The 17,594-nt window shown below is 40.4% G+C and overlaps 1 protein-coding gene and 1 pseudogene across 1 annotated transcript; one reads left to right on the forward strand and one right to left on the reverse strand.

Annotated features, from left to right (window-relative positions):
* Positions 1-15,376: 15,376 nt before the first annotated feature.
* On the reverse strand, positions 15,377-15,448 carry LOC122025926 (annotated as a pseudogene).
* A 589-nt stretch (positions 15,449-16,037) lies between these two features.
* On the forward strand, positions 16,038-17,179 carry LOC122023006. The gene is made up of 3 exons (XM_042581108.1): positions 16,038-16,355; positions 16,520-16,972; positions 17,063-17,179. The coding sequence occupies exons 1-3, from the start codon at positions 16,038-16,040 to the stop codon at positions 17,177-17,179; spliced, it is 888 nt and encodes a 295-aa protein (XP_042437042.1).
* Positions 17,180-17,594: the final 415 nt, after the last annotated feature.

Raw genomic sequence — 17,594 nt, forward strand, 5'->3', positions numbered from 1 at the left:
ATTTCATGTTAGTATGCTTATGGTATCATGAATCATGTTTTAAGTAGTTGATACTAATTAAGTTAAATGCATGAACATCAGTATGTCTACATATTCAATATGAGAAGCATGATGTTTACTGTAGTTAGTGTAGAAAAATTTTTATAACTGTTTCCGCTGCCATGATTTCTTTTATATGTATGCACGTATGTAAGCAAGTAACCTCATCCCTCCTTGAGCAGTGGGAGGGCGGGCGTTACATTGCCAACGTTACAAGAACCTATAGGGTCACGCACAAAGGGCAGTTAGATGGAGATTAGGTTCATATGATGGACCAAGAGGATTAAGTTCATGTGATGAACCAAATTAGATTAAGAGTAATCCAAATTCGACTAATTGAGTTGGACTCAATTTAATTCATGTATTGAATGAGTCTAATTTAGATTATGACTCATTGAATCAATTTAATTTAATAAATAGAGATTCATTAAATCAAATTGACTTGAATTAATGGTTAGATTTAATCAACCATGGGAGATAAAGAGGTCAAGTTTGACTTGACTTGAGAGGGAAGATGAAGGGTCAAGTTTGACTTGACCAAATGCCAACTCATGAGTGACTTGGCATGGACCGGCCAATGATGGTGTTCCACATCATCAAGAGCCACCTCATTGTGTGCCACCTCATGAGAAAGACCAAGAGTCATGACTCTTGGTATTACATGGAGGTATATAACACTCAATGTGTGGCCGACTAAATTAGGGGTTGCATTCACTCTTTCTTCTTCCTCCTCTCTTCTTTCTTGATCTCCCTCTCCTCCATTGCTGTGACTCCTTTGGGGTGCTAGCACACTCTAAGGTGTTTTCTCCATTTTCTTGTCTGTGTGGACACGTATAGAGGAGTGTACGCTTGACACTCTCGAGATTCGGCAACCTTTTGGACGAGCGGGATAAGCGAAGGGCTTCGCAACAAGGGTAATGCTTCTTATTCATATAGATCTAAGGTAGATCTAGGTTAGAAATATGTACATGATTTATTTTATATATCTTCGCACAGATCCGTGGTAAGACTTAGAGGTTTCCGCGACGCAAAAAGCGATTTTTGCGGCTCGAAAGTCCCAACAGATTCATCCCACGTTGCCTGCAGTGCCTTCTTCTTCCATTGCTTCTTCATTTTTTTCAGGTTTGGATAGCTGGCCTTGATATGTCCTCTCTTGTTGCAGCTATAGCAAGTAACTTCAGACTTGGCCTTTGGACTCGATTATATTGTCTTTGACTGGATCACCTTCTTGATCTCCTTTTTTGGTGAATCCTTCTTCTTCTTGTACAATTTCCGAACTAGATTCACGAGTTCGGCTGTAATTTTGTCATGTTCTTCTGAGTTTGATTCGTTTTCGGACTCGAGTTCGGTTCAGCGCTTGATTTTTGGTTCTCGTGTTTTACTTGTACCTGCGACCAAGGCAGTACCTTTCTCAACCGATAGTGCATTAGTCTGTTCATAAAGTTCGAATATAGAAAATAATTCATCTAATTTAATTAAGGAAAGGTCCTTATACACCTTGCAAGTATCTACCATTGATGCCATAAGGTGTTCTTAGGAAAGACATTTAACGCATACCTAATGACGTCACTATTTTCCACCTTTTGACCAATTGCGCAGAGACCGTTGAAAAGGTCTTGGATGTGTGCATGTAGTTGGCTTGCTGTCTCACCCTCCTGCATTTTTATATGATACAATTTATTTAGAATTAAGCCCTGTTTGCTTACCTTAGTGTCGGAAGTTCCTTCATGCAACTCAATCAACTTTTCCCACATCTCCTTTGCACTTGAAAATGGGCCGACTCAGTTTAATTCTTCTTTGGTTAGGCCGCATTGTAGAGTACATGTTGCTTTGGCGTTGGCCTTAATGTTCTTCATTAGACTTGTGCCTCAGTTCTCGTATGGTACTGATTTTCTAACGCCGTTGAGTGGAAGTGCTAGGTCAGTCTGGATGATCATCCACATCTTGATTTGTGTCTTGAGGTGGTACTTCATTCGACCCTTCCAGTAGCCGAAGTCATGGCCGGAGAATAGTGGTGGACATGTAGTGCTATAACCTTCTTGGTGGGCCATTGAAAAAGAGCTCTTGCAAAAAAAAAAAAAAAGAAACTTGTCTCAAGACTAGGTCTTGTCTTAGTAGTGCGAAATAAAGTATTAAGTAAATAAACGAACTTGAGTGGTGTTGCACCAGTTTCACGAAAGAAAAAAACTCGATTGCGATAAAACTTGATCGGAAAGAGGCAACTATACTAATTCTGATCGACTTCGAGAAATTTAAAAACTAATGCCACAAAAGATTTACTTGAATGGTGGTTTCATTGATTCAAAGCGATCTCACTCTGATACCAATTGTAGGATTGATGCGTGCTAGAGAGGGGTGAATAACACTCATGACTTTTTCACTTTTCGAAAAACAAATAGAATTAAATGTAGTGGAAATAAGTAAATAGATAAAACAAGCACTAACACTTTTGGTTACTTGGTTCCGAGCTTGTGACAACTCCTACTCCAAGGCCCCCGATCGTCGATCACTTTCATTGAGAAATCACTATAAGTTTGAGAAATCTTTTATAGAGATGACAAGTATAAGTATTGAAATTAACAAGGTTTACTGACAATAAAGAATAATAATTGTTCGTCGATTGTCGGAGCAGCGTTTGAGCAGTGCATAAGAGAGCAGAAGTCATTCAGATTTAGTTATCTCAAAGTACAGGTCGAGACCCCTTTTATAGCCGAGTCAAACTTGATCCAGATCCACTGATCTCGGGATCACTGTCTGACTCAACGCTGATCGGTAGACTGATCCAGGTGTTCGGTCTACCGAACCTTTTAAACCTGTCTAACTTCCTGTCCAGATTCTGATGCTTCGAATAGAGCCTTTGTTTGGTTGATGGATCCTGCCATTTGGTCGATCGATCCTGATTTCCTTGTTGGCTTATTTGGTCCAATCAACCTGGTCCGATCAAGTCAGCACCTATCCACAGTTCGGTTAACTGAACCTAAGGTTTGATCGACCGATCCCTTGGTCGAACCCGATCAACTCGTTGAAAATTTGATCCTTTTGCTCAAGGGTTCGGTCGACCGATCTGGATGTTAGGTGGACTGAACAAGGCAAACTCTCACCCTACAAAAATGTTAGTCATCCTGCAAAGCAAAGTTAGAATAATAGCAGATAATATGAAATTTAACTTTTGACAGTCTCCGGACTGTCTGATTCTGACTTTCAGATTTCCTGAAAATCTTAGGTCGAATTGACACTTAGTATTCCCTCTTTGGAGAACATACCCTCACCTACTCCTCTAAGGAGAAATTACCTTTTACCAAACCGGTCTTCTAGACCGTTTGGACTTTTGCTCAGCGTTTGAGACTTCAGGACTTCATGCTGAACGCTCGCTCCATGACCCGTCCAGACTTCCACTTGATTTGCGACCACCAGGATTTTCACCTAGAGTCCTCGACTCTAAGATTTCGCTCAAGGTACTCAACCCACCAAGATTTCGCCCAGTCTCCTGGACCAGGACTTCGTTGCCTAACTGTAGCTAGGACTTTCCACCTGCCTAGAGTCTACTAGGACTTTTGTTTAAGACAACTTAAGACTTTCCTACAAGCTTAATCACACTTATTAGATAATAAGACAACTTAACTTTAAACTCTTTTGCCATTATCAAAACATAGCTTTGATTGTCTGGTGCTTTCTGTACCAACAACATCTACTCCCTAGAATAGAAGATCTACTCCATAACAAGAGGAAAATTGATCACAAAGATAAAGCACACTAATCTACACATCCAAATCAAGAAAGTAAGTAAAAGGAAACTTAACGAGTGCTGATGAGTGATCTTTATATCAATCCTTGCTAATGGAGAGATGGAGAACTAGAATCTAGCCTCGGGTCATCGAGTTGAAGCCTCCCGAATGCTAGGTTTAGAGCTTTGAATTGTCTTCCCCAAAGGGGAAAACTTCCTCCTCCAATTTAGGGAAGAGACCCCTTCTTATCGGCTAGCACAACCCAAGCCACGAGCCGTGCCTCTTAGGCATGACCAAAGCCTATTAATTGCTGGAACTAGTGCACGACTTTTTGAAATCCACATGAACTGAGTAAAGTTGGTCCCTAGAGGTGAGACACTATCGTGCCACATGACACGGTCCCTCTCCAATTGAGCTATAGAAGAACCACATGGTCGTGCAAATCTACACGACCTGAAGTTGTTGGCTAAGGGAAATTCCACACAGTCATTCCTGGGGGCACGAGTGTGTTCTAATTACGATCGGGTGAAGTGGCACCATCGTGCCAAAAGGTACGACCCTGCTCTGGTATTTTCTCCATATACTCCTCCTTAGGGCGCTTACGCTCCGTCTCCACTCCAAAAGTGTTCCTATCATCACAAAATACACGAGAGAAGATCTCTGAACCAAAAGAGTAAATATACTGAAATAATAATAGAAGGAGTGAAAAAATGTAAAACATACTCAAGATAAAACCGTAGATGAGTGATAAAGCATGCATAAATGGGTATGTAAACTACGCACATCACACCCCCAGACTTAAATCTTTGCTTATCCTCAAGTAAAAACCTGCAATCAAGATACAAGTGTTTAGGTAATTCATTGTAATTCCTAATGAATGAATCATTCTCTATCAACTAGTTTTATTTTATGAGCATGATCGTAGAACACTATGAGTTTAGCCTTAAGTTCTCATACGTAGTTCAATAAATGACTTATACTCTTCAAATCTCAATCCATAATTCTAGTCAAGTTATCATCAAGTTGAGTTTCTTGTGCTCCTAGCGATAAACACTTACTTGCCACATGCTTGGTTCATCCTTCTTTCTAAGGTTTCAAAGGCGGTTCCCAAATCGACTTAATATCAAGAAGCATGTCCGCAGAGGTCCACGGCTTTGTGAAACATATCACATATATATATATATATATATATATATATATATATATATATATATATATATATATATATATATATATATATATATATATATATATATATATATATATATATATATATATATATATATATATATATATATACAACTCGATTTCTTAAGTTGTAGTTTAAGAAATTATCATGGGAAACTAAGTACTACACACACTCGATGAATCATGACTATTTTCAAGGCTATCAACCATTTAAGACATAAGCTAAGTGAAGTGATAAACTCAACATCAAACTAATACCCAAAAGACATTTACAATAATTCATTGTTCATTTCATGCTACTAGAGATAGAAATAAGAAATCCATTAAAAATATTAGAACAAATCTTACAACATATGTATCAAAATGTAAACATACTATGATTTTTGCTTTTGGACAAGTTAACAAGTAAGTAGATAATGATGTAACTCTTTTATCACAAAAGTTGCAAATAAGAATGCAACAAAACAAAAAACAAAAGTGCAGTAGATGAAAAATTGAACTAAAATAAGCAAACTACAACTAAAATAAGGAAAATTCATACACTCCCCCTAGACTTGAACATTTTTATCGTTCTGATGAAATCAATATGGAGGAGGTGGAAAATAATATGATGGTGGAGGGTAGTCTGCTGGAGGAGGGTAGAGGTTATGAGGGAGTGGAGTTGGACCGCCTACGTGACAAGGGGAACGTGGTCATAGAGGAAATCAAAGCAACCTAGGCATGATACCAATATGCTCATGATACTGATAAAGTGTGGACACATGTTGCCTAGTAATCTCCATGGAACGCTTGAATTACTCCATTCTTCTTTGGTCGTCATTATAATCCCCAATGAGTACAACCACTTGATCTTGAAAATCCTTCACCTACTGAAAATGATCCTGCACCTCTTGAAACTGGTCACACTCAGTTTGAAATGACCCTCTAACAATCATTGTTGGGCACCATGCTTCTCATGAAGTGAGTTCAAGGAGTAATGAAAATCCAAGAAATCAAACCTAGAGGGACCCGTGTCATAGGTTAAAGAATACCGACCCGACTCTAGATGGAAGGATGTCTACGGGTGTCTAGATGGCCAGGGCTCAGGATGTTCTACGGGAGAGGGAGCAACCTCAGGAACTGTATCTATAAGAACCTAATTGGCTAAGTAGTGAACTATGGTGCGATCGGGATTGGGAAGAGGGAGAAGAAATCCATCCCTCTTTGGGAAGGCAAAGCTATTTATTGTGCAAAGAAGGGGCAACACCTCTCAACCTCTAACGTGCGGAAGAAGAGGAAGAGAGAAAAGAGATTACGCAGAGCAATAAGATAAAGATGCACAAAGGGAGAGCAAACACGAGAAAGAAGAAGAAGAAGAAGAGAAAGAAGAAGAGTTACCGTGGTTCGGCAGCGTGCCTACTCCACAAAAATAGTTGAAGCTTTATTAGAATTCTCTATACACATGAGAATCATATTATATGATTCTTATGATTGTTGTTGTATAATAGGTTTACAATGATCCCTATAAATAATGTATAAACCCTAGACCCGGTAAAACATAGTAAAATTTTGTTATGAAAAATCACAACAGAATTCTGTTATAGAAAATCGTAACAGAATTCTAATATATAAAATCGTAATAAAATTTTATTACGAAAATCTTAACAGATTTTTCTTCAATAACATCCATCACATTAATCTCATCTAAATATGAGCCACCTGCCAACAATCTTTACCTTGGCGAATATTCACACCTTCAAAGAACATGAGTATCTGAATAAAGCTCCATCTGGATTTCTGGGTCTGGACTTCCTTCCTCTAGCATTTAGAGATATGCATTAAGTTCAAGCAATGCTTGAACTTCTCTGTGGTTACTAGCTTTGTCAGCATGTCTGTAGCGTTGTCTACAATGTGAACCTTCTTAAGTTGAATTTCCCCGGAAGCAATCAACTCTCTGATCTTATGACACCTCACATCAATGTTAGTGGTTCTCGCATGATACACTCTGACTATTGCATAACAACTTGACTTCACCTTTCTGAACACTAGTTCTCTGACCAACCCTGTAAGCCATAAAGCTTCTTTCGCTGCTTCAATTGTTGCCATGTACTCCGACTCCGTAGTAGACAATGCAATAATAGATTGAATAATAGATTTCTAACAAATAGGTCTTCCTTCCACAGTGAACACGTATCCTGTAGTAGACCTCCTGTTATCTAAATCTTCTGCATAGTCCGTATCTACGTACCCAACAACTAAAGGATCTTCTGGTTGTCTACTGAACATGATGCCATAATCAGTTGTATTTCTCAAGTATCTGAAAATTGACTTACTACATCTCAATATGGTCGACCAAAATTTGAGAGAAACTTGCTTAGCATACTAACTGCTTGCCCCAAATCTGGTCTCATATAAACCATAACATATATCAGACAACCAACTGCACTAGCATAAGGAACCTTTGACATCTCTTGGATCTCATCATCCATCTTTGGACACTATGTACTGGATAACTTGAAGTGATGCGCCAGGGGTGTGCTCACCAACTTTACATTCTCCATGTTAAACCTATCAAGTACCTTCTCCACATAACTACATTGAGATAACCATAATCTCCCTACAGCTCTATACCTGTGAATCTCCATCCCAAGAATCTTTTTGGCCTCTCTCAAATCTTTCATGTCAAATTCCTTACTCAGTAGCCACTTGAATTTATCAACCTTTTTCATTTTCTTCGTAACAATAAGCATGTCATCTACGTATAGTAGTAAGAAAATCAGTAATTAATCTTCAAGTCTCTTCACATATATGCAACAGTCATACTCACATCTTCTATATCCGTTTTGAATCATGCATGAATTAAAACATTTGTATCATTGCCTAGGAGATTGTTTCAATCCATAGAGCAATTTCTTCAACTTGTAAACCAACCGCTCTTGTCCGGGTTGACTAAATCCCTCAAGTTGTGATATAAAAATCTACTCCTCCAAATTTCCATGAAGAAATGCCATCTTCACATCCATTTGCTCCAACTGCGAATTGTGATATGCCACTAAAGCCAACACTGCTCTAATTGATGTATGTCTTATCACTAGAGAGAAAATTTCTTCATAGTCAATTCTCTTTCTTTGTGAATACCCCTTTCCTACCAACCGAGCCTTGAGCTTTACTTCTTCTCCCTCTGACATTGCTTCTTTATTTTTGAATATCCACTTGCACCCTATAGCTTTCTCTCCTTCAGGAAGTTCCACTAGATCTCACGTTTGGTTCTTATGCAACGACTCCATCTCCTCTACTATAACACCTATTCACCTATCCTTCTCAGAGCTGTGTATCGCCTCCTGAAAGGATATACGGTCTCTGCTACTAGTGATAAGTGCATAAGACACCAAGTCTTCGAATCTGTATCTAGTGGGTGGTTTTACGATTCATCTCATTTTACCATCAGCTATAGTGCGATACTCCGTGTGCTCTGAACTAGAATCATCAAAGTCATGAGTCTCTAGCTCCACCTGCATAACATCTTTCTCCATGTTGCTTTGTGGTGTTTCCTTTCCTTCTTCCTGAGTACGCTGTAGTATAGTTTTCTCATCAAATACCACATCTCTGCTGATCACCACCTTGTTTGCCTTAGGATCCCAAAGCTTGAAGCCTTTAACACCTTTCTGATATCCCAGAAAAATGCACTGCTTTGACTTCGCATCCAGCTTTGATCTTTCCTCACTAGATATGCACATATAGGCTGGACATCCAAAAAATCAAAGATGAGAGTAATTTACTTGATTCTCTGCCCATACTTCCTCTGATACTTTGCATTCTAGTGCTACCCTTGGTGATCTATTAATGAGATAACATGCAATGTTAACCACTTTTACTTAGAAATTCTTTGCAAGCCCTGCATTCTGCCTGAGACATCTTGCCTTTTTAATTATTAACCTATTCAACCTTTTCATTATCCCGTTCTGCTCAGGTGTCTTACAAACAGAGAAATGCCTCATTATCCCATGTTGCTCACAAAATTCCTGAAACTTTAAATCTGTGTACTCAGTCCCATTGTCTGACCTAAGGTATTTGATCTTTCTTCTGGTTTGGTTCTCCACTTTAGTTTTCCACAATTTAAACATTGCAAAAGTTTTTGATTTGTGACACATAAAATATACTCAGACATTTCATGAGAAATCATCAATAAAACTTACAAAATACAAGTGCCCTCCATGTGATGTTACACCAGCTGGTCCCCAGAGATCCGTATGTACGTAGTCTAGAATCCCCTCCGTCTTGTTTGTTGCCGTCTTGAATCGCACTTTGCCCAGTTGCCCAAGAATATAGAATTTATAGAATTTAAGCTTGCATGTCTTGACACCCTTTAACAAATATCTCTTGTGAAGTTCTAGCATCCCACGTTCACCCATATGCCCTAACTGCATATGCCACAAAACTGTACTATCTGATTCAGACTCCATCAAGGTGACTCCACCTACAACTGTAGTTCCTTTCAACTTGTAGATGTTTCCTGCTACTTTTTGTCCTTTCATTACTGTCAAAGCTCTCTTGCTGACCTTCACCCCGCTCACTGATTTGTAATTACAACCAATACCATCCAATGTGCTTAGTGAGATCAAGTTCTTCCTTAGCTCTGGTATATATCTGACATCACATAAAGTTCTGATCATACCATCAAACATCTTGATTTTGACATTCCTTATGCTGATAACTTTGTATGATGCATCGTTTCCCATCAACACTGAACCAGAATCCACTACCCTATAGGTGTCAAACCAATTCTTATTTGGAGTCATATGATATGAACATGTAGAGTCTAAAATCCATGTATCTGTCAGCTGCTCCGAACTCGACATAACTGATAGCATATCTCCATCACCGCTCTTTGAATTTTCTTCTTCAACCATGTTTACAGACTTTGCCGAACTACTTTTGTTCTCTGCAACATGTTTCTTTATCTCTAGACAATCTCTCTTAATATGACATTTGCCTCCATATTTGTAGCACATGATTACCTTCTTCCTTCTCGATTTAGAATGAGCCTTATTGTTATTACCCAATCCATGTCGAGATTTTCTCCTACCACACTCTTAGTTGCTATTTACCACAAGTCCTTCTTCCTGAAAAACTTCATCACTTGTTTTCTTCCTTTAGTGAAAAACCCAGCAACACACCTGTGATCTCCTCCAATTTGAGAGTTTCCTTACCCCACATAAAGTAGTAACCAAATTCTCATATATAGGAGATAAAGGTAGGGAATTCAACAACATCATTGCCTTATCCTCATCTTCGATCTTCATATCAACCCGCTTCAGATCGCTCATAATCTGGTTGAATATGTTGATATGCTGGCTTAGATCGGTTCCATCTGTTATCTTCAGCTCGAATAATTTCTGCTTGAGATACAGCTTGTTTGTTAATGACTTTGACATGTATCGGCTTTCTAGCTTTTGCCAAACTACCACCAGTGACTTCTAGTCCATGACATGATAGATCACATCATCTATAAGACAAAACTTGATTGTTGCTACTGCCTTCGCCTGAAGTTCTTCCCAATCTGATCTATTCATGCTTTCCGATTTCCTTTCTCCTAGCGCCTTCACCATGCCTTGTTGCACCAACAAGTCCTTGACTCTTCTTTTCCATAATCCGAAGTTTCTGATTTTGTCAAACTTCACCATATCAAACTTCGTAGAAGTCGTCCCTGACATGTTGAAGAAATCCGCTATAACCTGTAGCTCTGATACCAATTGTTGCGCAAAGAAGGGGCAACACCTCTCAACCTCTAATGTGCAGAAGAAGAGGAAGAGAGAAAAGAGATCACACAGAGCAACAAGACAAAGATGCACAAAAGGAGAGTAAACACGAGAAATAAGAAGAAGAAGAAGAGAAAGTAGAAGAGTTACTGTGGTTTGGCGGTGTGCCTACTCCACAAAAATGGTCGAAGCTTTATTAGAATTCTCTTTACACTTGAGAATTACATTCATGATTCTTATGATTGTTGTTGTGCAATAGGTTTACAATAATCCCTAAAATAATGCATAAACCTCAGACATGGTAAAATCATAACAAAATTTTGTTATGAAAAATTATAATAGAATTCTATTATGAAAAATTGTAATAGAATTCTGTTATATAGCATTGTAACAGAATTTTATTATGAAAAATCTTAATAGATTTTTCTTCCATAACATCCATCGCATTGACCTCATCTAAATATGAGTCACCCATCAACAATCTCATTTGTTGTGCCCAAAAGATGTCTATATATCTCTATAATGGTATGATATTGTCCACTTTGGGCCTAGGCCCTCATGGTTTTGCTCTTGGGCTCTACCCAAAATGCCTCATGCCAATGGAGATATCCTACATTCTTTTAACCCCATGATCTTTCCTAAATCTTTCCAATATGGGACTTTGATTAAATCCCAACACTATTCTCATCCCGAATGATCATCTTCATGGAAAGACATGTTTCAATATAGATTTTCATATTGCCATGAGCGACATCTAAACCATATAGTTCACAACCTAAATGTAAAGCAATGTTTGTTATCAAATCACCAAAAACTATTTGTGTCGAAGAAGCTTTACCGGACCTCGCAAGTGTTTGTAAGAAATAAAACCTTGAGTCGAAGTCGACTTTATTAAGCATAACCCAAAACAAATAAGCTCCACCTTCCGCAAGACCCTATCACTTTCTCCTCTATCAAAAATGCTTTTACTCATCACCCGATAGAAGTATCAGAAGACAAGGTTTTGCATGTTAGAAGCTTTAGATCGTGAAAGGTCATAGGGTTCATTTAAGCCAGTCAGTGAGCTCCAAAAGGAATTACTATTGAATTTATAAGCAAACTTATGAGGTCTCCCGTTGGGCAGGCCAAAACAAGCATTAAAGTTATATAGTGTCCATTGGAAATCTTAGTTCGTCAATCCGGGCTAATCTTACCATCATAATCCTCATCAGATAAAAAGTTAGTCTCAATGTAACTTAAGAGCTCTAGGACAAGGTGGAGATAGGTATGATTGTGTGAATACATCATGTCATTCCAATCCATAGCGCTAATTAGCCAATCTATGCCACTTTAATCCCCAAGGCCTCCATGTTGTATATATCCATATAACAAGTGCAAACAAGTTTACGAGTAACAAGAATTTCAAATCTAGACTTTTGTTTATCATTTCTAAAAATAACACTGTACTCATTTTCATTACCTTTGTCGCATGCTACTCGTTTTCCTTTGCTCTTGGAAGTTGCCTTTCCTTTCCCTTTGTCTCTTCTTAAATCATCCCCCTACCCAACTTGAGCTACTGCTTCCTCACCTAATCCTCTTCAAGATGTTAGACATGATAGAGAAAATATAGAGAGAGTGCTTATTATCTAGGAAAAGAAAGATCTAAGAGGAAGAATAGGAGAGAAGAAGTGAGAATGAGAGAAAATTACTATTCAAATCTAGACCTAGATCTAGATGCATGCAATAGATTAGAGGAAGGGAAAAACTATATGGAAGAAAGGTGTAGGGAAGGAGATTTGGGAATTTTGGAAAAAAAGTTTAGGAAGATCTAGAGTGGAAGAGATCTTGAGAAGAAGTGAAAGAATTTTTGTTTGGAGATGGAGAAGAAAAGGATAGTTGTAGGAAGAGTTGATAAAGAAAAAGAATAGGAGAAAGGGGGTTCGGTGGGTGGGTGGGTGGGTGGGTGGGGGGGTGCATGTGTGCCTCCCCATGCCCGTGCCTTAAGGGCACGAGTCGAACCGTGTTTGGTTTGGTGGCTAGGGCATGGTCGTGCCTACACGGCATGACTGTGTCAACCCATTTATTTCTTTATTCCGCATGGGATGTGCCATTTGATATGGCTTGACCTTGTTCACCTCAGCCACCAAGGTATGACTATGTCAAATGACACGACCTTGCCTAGATCATGCTCGGTCACAATCACATGGTCGTGCCCAATGGGCACGACTTGAGCTTGTTCAGCTCTGCCAATGTCTCATGGTATGTCAGACAACACAACCAGGGTGTGTGAGTGTGTTTTAATGAAACTTTATGATGTGCGCAAATATTATGATCTTTTACGCATGTTTTAGCACACATTCACTTGACTTATGCACATATATTCTTCACATGATCGCATCTTTTATCTTGCATTCATCATATCTATTGTTTTGTTCGGATATCTACTTTTTGTTTGGTTTTATGTTGATAGGGAAGATTTTCGGAGCTTGAACGGAGAGTATTGATGCACCGGAACCAACCAGACAACACGACCGTGCAGGGTTGCACGACCGTGTGGCCAAACAAGAGAGGAAGAGTACACGACCATGCAACCCTGCACGGCCGTGCGACCAAAACAGTAGCCAATCAACACACGACCGTGCAACCCTGCACGACCATGCCACCCTAGGCAAAGAAGAAGACTTGCATGGTCGTGCACCCCTGCACGACCGTGCCCCAGGAGACAGAGCCCAGGGGCTACACGGCCGTGCAACCCTGCACGACCGTGCAGCCACACCAGAACCGGAGAAGAGTACGACCGTGACACCTTTACATGGTCGTGCCGTCGCGGCCAAACCCTAGGCTATAAAAGGGCATTACCCTTTTCGCCAAAGTGGGAGGCGAGCCGTCAGGGAGAAAAGGATCTTGGAGCAATTTTACACCATTTTGGACCGCCATTTAGCGAACTTCCACCACCACATCGACTCCAGAAGCAGAGAGTTGGATCCGAAGGCCACTCTTTGACATCCGATAAGCATATTCCCTCTTACTTGCTGAGAATTATATGTTTGTCCATACTATGTTTTCGGATATTTCTCTAGCATTCATGGAGTAGATCCCTTGTTCTGGGATTATGGAGTAGTCGTGGTACGGATTGATGTAAAACTCGTATTGTGTTTATACTTGTTGGATGAACTTTCATGCTTTGTTTCAATTGCTTTTGATTGTGAAGAACTTGTTATCCTCGTAGAGGATTGCCTTTAGATCGTATACCCGAGGGGCCCTAGTGACAGGGGTAACCCGTTCACGGACATCTAGGATAGTTCCTTGAGAGGAAAGGTAAATTCTCCCCAACGGAGCGAGAGACCAGGCTTAGCTTTACCCACTATTCTTAATTTGCCAGTTAGAGTCGTGTCCTCAAGATTTGCCAAGGTGCCCTAGTGACAGGGGTAAATCATGACAGGACTTCTTAGGGCATTACCCTATTCTGGCGCTTAAGAATTGTTGGGATTTTCGAGCCGCAAAAACCTCTTTTTGCATTGCGGAAACCTCGAAATCCCATGCCACCGGATCCGTGCGAAGAAAATAATTTCAAAAACTTTACGTGTATGAGTTTCTAAACCTAGATCTACTCTAGATCTATATGGTAGAGAGATTACCCTTGATGCGAAGCCCTTCACTTATCCCGCTCGTCCAAGTTTGCCGGATCTCGAGAGTGTTCAAGTGGACACTCATCTATACGTATCCACACGAACGATTAGGTGGAGAAAAACCAAACAAAAGGTGTGCTAGCACCTTTGAAGGTTCAGCCAAGGTGGAGGAGTGGGAGAAGAAGATGAGAGGAGGAAGAAAAAGGAAGTTACAAAACCAAAATGAAACTCACACAAGAGTGTTAATGTGGCCAGCCACTTCAAGGAAGGCTTTTAAACCTCCATGGGATATCAAGAGTCACAACTCTTGATCTCCCTCATGAGGTGGCACACACATGTGCTAGCCTTGATGATGTGGCACATCATAATTAGCCCACTCAATGCCAACTCACAAATGAGGTGGCAATGGTCAAGTCAAACTTGACCTTTCATCTTCCTCTCAAGTCAAGTCAAACTTGACCACTTCTCTCCCATGATTGATCAAATCTAACCATTGGTTCAAGTCAATTTTAATTTAATGAATCTCTATTCATTGAATTAAATTAGCTCAATGAGTCTAAGTCCAAATTATACTCATTTAACACATGAACCAAATTAAGTCCAACTCAATTAGTTTACTTTGGATTACTCTTAATCCAATTTGGTTCATCACATGAACCTAATCCTCTTGGTTCATCAAATGAACCTAATCTCCATCTAATTGCCCTTTGTGTGTGACCCTATAGGTTCTTGTAACGTTGGCAATGCTCCTAAACCCATTTAGAAGCATAAGTAATGAGCGGTATCTAGCAACACATCATTACTACCCAAGTTACAAGAATGTTGAGATCGAACATCACCTTGTGACTACTAATTGTGACTCTTCACAATATATGACAATGTCCTTCTATCCTCCAGAATCGGTGAGACCGCTTCTTTTCGGATTTTCTGTGAAAGACAGGGCCAAGCAGTGGCTGAATTCTCTACCAGCAAATAGCATATCGTCTTGGGAGCAATGTGAGCAGAAATTCTTAGACAAGTTCTACCCTCCAAGCAAGACTGCCCACATGAGGAACCTGATTGCCAGCTTCAAGCAGATAGACTCAGAATCCCTATTTAAAGCCTGGGACCGATTCAAGAGCATGCTGAGATAGTGCCCTCATCATGGCCTTGAGAAGTGGGTGGTTCTACACACCTTCTACAATGAAATAAATTATCACACGAAGGTATCATTGGATTCTGCGGCAGGAGGAGCACTGATGAACAAAAGCCTTGATGAAGCTGAAGAGATAATAGAGAATGTGGCACTAAACCACCATCAATGGGCATCTGAAAGATCTAGCGGTGCTTTCTCAGGAAATCAGATGAAGGCGTCAGGGAAATTCGAGGTGGATGCATTCACACTCATGTCTGCGAAGCTAGACGCCCTGACTAAGAAATTTGAAGCCATGGGTAGCAACACAGCTAATGCAATAGTTTGTGCTTGCGACATCTGTGGAAGTACGGACCATGCTCAAGACACTTGCCCCCTTGGGCTAATGCAGGCATAGATAAACCAGCTTGAGCAATACGATGCAATAACAGACTACAATCAGAGGTAAAACAATCCGTACTCCAACACATACAACCTTGGATGGACGAACCACCCCAACTTTTCATACCAAAATAATCAAGACCAGGGGCTAGCACATTATACCTACCAACCTGGATAGCAGACTCATCATCAACAACAACCTACATAGCTGTCTAGGATTGAAAAGATGCTTGAGGAAGCTCGTCGGGAGCAAAAGGAGATGAGGAGTGAGATCAAACAACTGACTCAGAGGTTGGAGAACTCAGAAAAACACCAGAATATGCAAGACAGTCAGATAGCCCAGATAGCTCAGTTCGTCTCGAGAGCACAGGGTACATTCTCAAGGAAACCAGATTTAAATCCGGTGAAACATTACAATCGCATTGAGCTGCGGAGTGGACGTATTGTGGGAAACCCCCAAATCATGACTCAGATGGAGCTTGACTCAGAAAAGGAACCCACTCCCCTAATGCCCAATCAAACGCAAAACAAGGATGGAGAAGTGGTTACTAAAAAATTGAAGAAGCTCTTCAGACTACCCCACAAAATCGCACGATTCCTTTTCCTCAGAAGCTTATAGCATCCCAAAGGGATGAAGAGTTCCACCAGTTTCTGAAAAAAATCAAAGAAATTTATGTTGAAGTACCATTGTTATATGCACTGCACCAGATGTCGAAGTTCGCAAAATTTTTAAAGGGAATCTTATCCAATAGAAGACAGAAGGGCGACTTCAAGACTGTAGCACTGACAGAGAATTTCAACGCCCTCCTTATGGCGAATCCTCCACCCAAGCTTCAGGACCCAGGAAGTTTCTCCATACCGTGCAAAATTGGTTCTGAACTTATACCAAGAGCTTTCTGTGACTTGGGAGCCAGTGTCAGCCTGCTCCTGTACTCTTTATGCAAGAAGTTGGGTTTCCAGAACATTAAATTGACCACGATGGCACTGCAACTAGCTGACCATTCATGCAGGTACCCGATGGGAATAATGGAGGATGTGCTAGTTGAAGTAAGTGGATGCATAGTTCCTACAGATTTCATTATCTTGGACATGGAGGAAGATCCCAAGATACCGATCATCCTTGGAAGACCATTCCTTGCCACGGCTGGAGCCATCATCGATGTAAAAAGCCATAAGTTATCCTTGGAGATCGGCAAGGGAAAGATTGAATTTGATTTGTCCAATTCTTCCATATGCAATCCCTCTTCTCAGGGAAATTCTCACAAAATCAGCACATACAAAGAAGGGGAGTACAGTCTCTATGAGAGTTCCCCTCCAGCAAGCAGTAAGAAATACATCTGTCCTGCACGAGCGAAACTGAAGGCGTAGGCTGGAGCATCAACCCTAGAAGGAGAGCCATCCTCCAACGGGTTCAACCCACACTGACTGAAACGGGATCGAGCTAAAGACCTAAAACAAACGCTTCTTGGGAGGAAACCCAAGGGTTTTCTTTTCATTTTGATTTAATGTCTCGTCATCCATTTTATTTCCTTAAGTAGATTCAGTCGAGTAGCATTACTTAATTTGTGTTCATTTTCAGGATGTGCATAATCTCTATGAGCTGGCCGTGAGTGTTTCATGGGCGTGGAGGCATCAGAGGAGCCAAAACAATAGAGGATGAGTCATCCCGCGCTTAAAGGAGGTGGTTGTGTGACCCTGCACGACCGTGCGAAGCTTGTAGAGAAGCAGAAGCCACTGGCCGTGCACCCTTGCACGGCCGTGTGGCTAGTGCAGAGAAGAGAAG

This window comes from Zingiber officinale, chromosome 9B (assembly GCF_018446385.1).
Source record: "Zingiber officinale cultivar Zhangliang chromosome 9B, Zo_v1.1, whole genome shotgun sequence".
Taxonomy (NCBI): domain Eukaryota; kingdom Viridiplantae; phylum Streptophyta; class Magnoliopsida; order Zingiberales; family Zingiberaceae; genus Zingiber; species Zingiber officinale.